At 39.7% G+C, this 7176-nt stretch overlaps 1 protein-coding gene across 1 annotated transcript; it reads left to right on the forward strand.

Annotated features, from left to right (window-relative positions):
- Positions 1-3001: 3001 nt before the first annotated feature.
- Positions 3002-6286, forward strand: LOC132357051 (E3 ubiquitin-protein ligase RLIM-like). Its single transcript, XM_059910369.1, has 3 exons — positions 3002-3245; positions 4629-5759; positions 5844-6286. Exons 1-3 carry the CDS (start codon positions 3002-3004, stop codon positions 6284-6286), a joined length of 1818 nt encoding a protein of 605 aa, XP_059766352.1.
- The last annotated feature ends 890 nt before the right edge of the window (positions 6287-7176 follow it).

The following is a 7176-nucleotide window of genomic DNA, read 5'->3' on the forward strand; positions in this document are numbered from 1 at the left end:
TCCTACCACTACCAGCCCGTAGTCTTTGCAGATATCTCTGGTGATAGCTCTAGTGGGGAATGACTGGCCCTCTATCTAAACTTTTTTAGGCGGTTAGGAGCAAGGTCAAAGTTTCTTCCTGAGACTTTTGGGCCTAGATTTTTTTTCAGCTTGAAATCATCTGCATACCAAAGGAACATTTTGCAGTGGCAAGTTCTGTTCCCCTACACTTACATACATCATGAAATGATGACCACAATAAGTTTAGCACACATCCACGACCTCGTATAGATACAAAATAAAAGAAAAAGAAAAAAATATTTTTTCCTTGTAATGAGAACTCTTAGGATTTACTCTTAACAACTTTCATATGCAACATACAGCAGTCTTAATTATATTAATCATGTTATACATTACATCCCTATACTTATTCATCTTGTAACTAGAAGTTTGTACCTTTTGACCACCTTCATCCAACGTCCCCACCCACCTCTGGTAACCACAAATCTGATCTCTTTTTCTCTTAGTTTGTTTGTTTGTCTTTTGACGTATACTTGGCCTACAACACTATGTTAGTCACTGGTGCACAACATAGTGATTAGATATTTCTGTACATTATAAGATGATCACAAGTCTAGTTACCATCTGTCACCATACAAAGATATTACATTACTATTGACTATATTCTCCACAGTGTACATTTCATTCCCTTGACTCCTTTATTTTGTAATTGGAGGTTTGTACCACTTAATCTCCCACACATATTTCACTCATTCCCTGACCCCCTGCCCTGTATCAAATTACTTTTTGACGTCTGATTACATCACCAATCATATGGCTCTCCCGTTACAACTCTTAGGAGCCTTCCAATGATAAGTGGCAGGAATCTTTCACAGGCTTACATTTTAAAAATGAAATACGTTGTTTTACAGATCTAAAAATCTTAAGGCACATCTAGCTTCAGGTATTTCCCAAATTTTTCCTCAGGTATCTTGCTCTTTCTCCATTATGGTTTTCCTCTGTCTCTTTATGTCAATGTTCCTCATTCTTGGGACATGACATAGCCACAAGCATCTTCAGGTTTATATCCTACCAGCTTAGCAACCGCAGTGGAAAATGATTTCTCGCAACATCTCAGATTTAACTCTTAAATGTACTTTCGGTCACATGCCCATGCTTAAACCAATTACCGTAACCGATTTGAGGTATACTGATTGGACATGGCTGCATCATGTGTCCTCTCCTCTAGCCATGGCAGTGAATTCAGCTAAACCTAAACCAAGTGGACTAAGACTGTAGAATGGGTTTTTCCCCCATGAAAATCAGGATGCTATTAGCATAAGTATGTTAAGGGGACGCTAAGCAGACACAAATAAAATCTACTGCTTGTTCTCAAAAAAATACCAAAACATCTTAATCAGTGTCCTATTTCTTACATGAAAAAAATCAAAACTCAACTTATCGTTTTTGTCAAGTATTCTTTCTGAGATTAACTCCACATTTCCACCCAACCCCCAAACTGTGGCCACAGTTGCCCAAACAAGCCAAGGTCTTTCAAGTCTACTTCTTCCATCTGACATAGTCTTTCTCTAGCAACACATAACTGCCACTTTCCATCTATAGAAAGTATAATTATATTTAAAGATTCAGATTTATATATAATACCTCTGTGAAACATTTCCCAACTCCCATTAAATAATTGCTACACAGTTCTCTGTACGTACACAATACTGCATATATAAATCTATGATAAAATATACTGTACTTTGATAGTTTCCATGTGGCGTTTCCCTCACCTGGTGTGTGAATTACTTGGGAGTACAAACTGCTTCAACAATTGACATATCTCTAGCCGCTGAGGCAATAACTGACCCAGTTTATGTTGGATGGATTAATGATTAAATAAGTCAAATTGAATAAAGTCTCAAATTCAGCAGCCAAATCTTGTCTTTACATGAATAAGTTGAACAAAGAGCTCCTAAACAAGTGTTAAGTGGGGCTGGTAATATTAATGAGTCCAGAAGCTCTTAGAGGTCTCCTTCAGATAGCACTGCAAATGAGCATTATTTTATTTTCACCAAGCCTTCCAGGTTATATACATGCAACAAAATCAGCAAAGTCAGTACTCCTTGTGGCAGACAAAGTAACTATTATGTATCTGTCTTAAAAGTTCCTGTGATGTTCTGGCTAGTTTTCTTTAAGTAAGATTTATAATATTTATGAGAAAGGAGGACAAAAATGAACCTGATGCTTTTGTGGAGAAGGAATTCCCTGGCTGAGCAGAAAAGCCTGCCAGAGTTTTGGTGTTTCCTGTTGGTTTGTTTGAAACAAGATTGAAGGGCCGTATAATGCAAGACGAAGCCATTAACAGTTAAAAGGGAGAGGACACTCTAAAGAGACTCAGCTAGGGCCCTGGTAAATTATCACAAATTGTGGGCTTTCTTAGTGAGAGTCTATGATTGGAGAAATTCATGAGGAGAAAAGGCGGAGGGGTCCCTGGGCACCTGAAAATGAGAACTGCTGCATTTAACTAGGCTGACTTTGGCATGGCATTTTGAAGAAGGCAGTCACATGTAAGGTAACGAATAAATAGAGCATATCAGAGCCTGAAGACGCCTCCTGAAAACCTGAGAATAGGCTCGTGTGGGTGAAACGAGGTGAAGGACGGTGCTTGGTACACCAGAAACCCTCAGTAATACTGGCTGGTTTTCAATGAAATGAAACCTAACCTGAATCCAGTCCCTACCCGGTAACAGCGGGGAAGATAATGGATACCTAGGCAACGTCTAGCAAGTTCTGGGACAGAGGCGGCTCCCACCTGTTGCGTCACCAGGCGGCTACAGAACTGAGTCGGGGACGGGAGAAGGGAGGAACCTGTGCGGACGGTCATCCGACCGAGTCGGAACCGGAACCGGCACCGGACACTCTGGCAGGAGGTAGAAAGCGAAGAACACTAAACGGCCGCTGGTGAATTTCAACACTATGTCGTGAATTTCAGATCATTTTCTACTTGTTTACTAAGATGGAAAACTCGGATTCCGACGATGAAGGAGATGGAGTTCCGGCCCAGCGCATAAGTCAAACGGACCGACTGGTTCGGGAAGAAGATTTCTTCAGGCTTGTCAACAGTCTGAGTGAAGAAGATTACAAACTTATGAGAGACAACAATCTTCTAGGCACTCCAGGTGAAAGTACAGAAGAAGAGTTGCTGAGAAGACTGCAGCTACTTAAAGAAAACCCACCACAAGACTCAGATGAAAATACAGGTATACTTTGCTTTTGGAGGGAATAGGATGGGATGAACAAGGAACTTCATCATAGTAAATAGTAACTTCATCATAGTACATAGTAGCTAATTATACAGAAGTGACATAAATTAATTTGGTGAGTAACTTCTCATAAAAAGAACTGGCATTTACTTGATTTTTGGTGAGAACGTCAAGGTATGTTTGTTTGGTTTCCTGATTCACATTTGGGTTGTTTTAATTGGGAAACAGTGTGAAGTGGCCTATTTGTACTTTTCTTGGTTTTCTACCTCGATTGAAAGTCCCTCCTGCTTCCTGAATTATTTTTTCTACATAGACATGTAAAAAAAGCAAACAGAAATATTTCATATTCTAATCAAGTGGTTCTCAACCGGGGACAATTTTGCTCTCTCCAACACCTGGGGACATTTGACGATGGCTAGAGATATTTTTGGTTGTCGCAGGGGAGGCATGGGTGTCCCTAGCATCTAGTGGGCACAGGCCAGGGGTGCTGCCAAATATCCCACAATGCACAGGACAGCTCCCCAAACAAAGAACTGTCCAGCACCGAAATGTCAACAGTGCTGAGGCTGAGAAGCCGTGCTCAAACCTCAGGTCTGGTGCCTTCTCTCCCAGTGTGAAGTAGAGGATGTTACTGTCTAATGAAGAGGAGACTGTAATACTTTGGTTCTTGAATATGGTCTCATATGTACCATGCTGGGTTCAGTCTATTCATTTGATCTGACCTTCAATTTAATGTCAATGAAAAATCTTGGTAACATTAAGAAGTATTCAAAATTCAAATACTTTTAAACCTATAAAACTTGTTTATGTTTGCGCAATAATCTTATATTTTAAAACAGCTTATCTATTATCAAAAGCACATAAGTGAAGAGCCTAGAAATAGTAATGTTGGAGACTAATGAAAATTAGACGATAATGTCAATTGAACTAAAATACTAGCATTGTACCTTAACTGGTGTTTACCTTGTTGAATTGCATTAGTGTTTTGACAGTGGACTGAAAAAAAAGTCTCTTGACATTCCTCCTACACAGGGCTGGTATTCCTCCTACACAGGGCTGGTACACAGGGCTGTGTATATGATGAAATATTGCAAAACAGACTTCCTCCCGATTCCCTTTTTAAAAAATTCTCTAAGTTTATCTAGGATTAGCTCACTCTTTTTCAGATGGAATTGAAACTTTTCTACCTTTACTTATAAATCTAGACAGTGTCGTTTATAAAATATTAACCCTATAAATGTGAAATCAGTTTAAAACATCTGAGTATTTAAGTTCTCATTTTTTGTTTGTTTTTGAAACAAAGTTTCAGAGTGCTATTTTAGGATGGTTCTAATTTTGGTAGTTCTTTCATGTCCCCTCCCCGTTTTTTTTTGTTAACAGATGGAGGAGACGCTCCAGATGATGTGTCTAGTGGCGACTCTATAATAGACGGGCTTACCTGTTTTGGACAAACTGAAAATATGACAAGTGGACAGAGAGAAAACCAATCTGGGAGAGAAGAGGGCCAAATTAATCCTACAAGTGACCAGTTCAGATTCACTTTAGAAAGAAATTTTCACCTCGATCATGGGAGTCCAAATCCAGAGAATGAATATGTAGCATCTGCAAGACTTCCCAGAAGAGAAAATATGGAAGACAGCCAAAGGCAAGTGGAAAATCCACAATCTGAATCAATATTTACAAGACCATCTATGTCTGAACAAGATACAACTGAAACATTAGTGGAATTCTCACCTACCAGAAGTCAGAGAAGAGCAAGAAGTAGGAGCCCAGAGTATCCGAGAACCAGAGCAAGAATTGAAAGTTGGTCGCCTCCACGTTCACTTAGGGAAAGTGTACAAAGACTTAATCATAGTATACCATCTCAGACTTCTGAGCAGCCTCTGGTAAGTGAGAATGTGAGATTTTCTAGAACTGAGCACCAAGAAATATTGAGACAGCAAATGACTGGATTTGAATTGCAAAACAGTGGTCTTATTGAAACTTCTAGAACAAGGAATGCCGTTCATGGAGAAGATTCTCCAGATACAACCAGCAGTGATGAATCTTGGGGAATGAGGGAAGTATATCTGACCATACCCTTCAATCTTGAAGTAGGACAAGTTCATTCTGGAGCATATTCTCAGAGAGACAGCACAGCTAGTAGAACTCAGTTAACATCTGAGACACCAAACAACACCGTCAGTTCTGAAAGTGAACGAGGACTGAGGCATATGTATTCACATTCTGAGCAGGCAGATGTGAGAGCTTATGTCATTACCATCAGAAGTCCCGTTTGTAGAATTTTAAATACTAGCTTAGATGATACAACATCTGTTCCAATTCAGAGCATGTTAAGGCAGACAATGACAGAATTTAGTAACTCAAGTAACCTTATGGACAGTGACAGTAATTTAGAGCATAGTGTCTCACCTCCAAGTCAAAGCATGGAATGGCCAGAGTCACCAGATGACAGCGATGGTCCTAATGGTAGTAGTAGTAGTAGATTTGGTTCCGATTCAAATCCTAGCTATAATCCCCATTCAAGTTCCACACTGATTTGTCATTCAAGCCCCAATTGTATGTCTAGTTCCAGTTCTCGTCCTATTTCCAATGCCAGCTCAAGAGATGAAAATTCAGAAATTGGCTCACTGATATTTGAAGGCACTGAAGAAACTAACTCATCATCAGACTTACCATCAGAGACCAGGCAAGGGGGTAGACAAATGAGCCCAGTAATATCTGATGAAAGTGACCCTTTGTTCTTCCTTAATCTGGAACAGATTTTCCACTTAGATGAAGATGATCTAGACCAACCTACAGGACTCAGCAAAGCACAGATTGACAACTTGGCTGTAAGATCTTTTGATGAAAATGATGCATTAAAAGCTTGCAGCATTTGCATGACAGAGTACACCGAAAACAGCAAGCTTCGCATCCTACCTTGCTCCCATGAATATCACATTTACTGCATTGATCGCTGGCTCTCTGAGAACCCTGCCTGTCCTATTTGTCGTGGGCAAGTAGTGGATTCCAATGAGACTGAAAATCCTAATTGAGATCTGAATTCTCAGCTATGTAAAGTGTTACAGTGACGGACAAACAACAGTCACCTGCCTCATGTCCACTTTTAGAGTTATTCATGCTTAAATATAACAACCTGAATCTATATATAACAATCTGAACTGAATCACTAGTTGCTGAAGGAATTATTGGGCTTTCCCCAATTTCTGTTCCATCATAAAAGGAAATATTAAAAAGTCAAACAATATTGTCCAATTTGACAATAAAAATTAACTTCACACCACAGCAGTTCACTGAATTTCAATAAAAACTTAGCATGTGCACTGGGTTGGGATGTTCCTGATTCCATGGGAGAAATGTCTTCATATGATGTAATGAATCTAGACAGATCCTAGTAGTATTATCTAGTCACGTAAATCCCAGACATCTCTCAGCCCTGTTCAATCCTGGTTGTGCATGCAAAGAAACAGAAACCCAACCAAATGTCAATAATTAAGAGGCAATTTAAGACTATATTAGAGTCATTCACATAAAGAAGTCATGTTACATTCATAGAATGCCATAAAAAGCTTTGAAACCCTTCTCTTCCTATCTCTCTCCACAGCAGTTTATCCCACCTCCCTAACACTACCTTAAAGTTTCTCCTATTCCCCACGACCAATGTATCAGTCAGTTCTAGCTAAAAACTGATGGCACACTTTAAAAGAGTGATGGGATAGCATTTAATGAAGAGACTAAAGTGTGTAAAGAATGAAGGGAAGCCAGGAGATGATGAAGTACCCTGAGGCTAGCAACTGTGAGAAGCCAGTATTACAACTACTAGGTTTGAAGGGGCACAGAGAGATGGTCGTTCCTGCAACCCAGAAGGTCTCAGAGTTGTAGTAGGAGTCCCCCCAACGAGACGTAACCTTAGAGAATGGCATCC

The sequence above is a fragment of the Balaenoptera ricei genome, chromosome X (genome assembly GCF_028023285.1).
Source record: "Balaenoptera ricei isolate mBalRic1 chromosome X, mBalRic1.hap2, whole genome shotgun sequence".
NCBI classification, from domain to species: domain Eukaryota; kingdom Metazoa; phylum Chordata; class Mammalia; order Artiodactyla; family Balaenopteridae; genus Balaenoptera; species Balaenoptera ricei.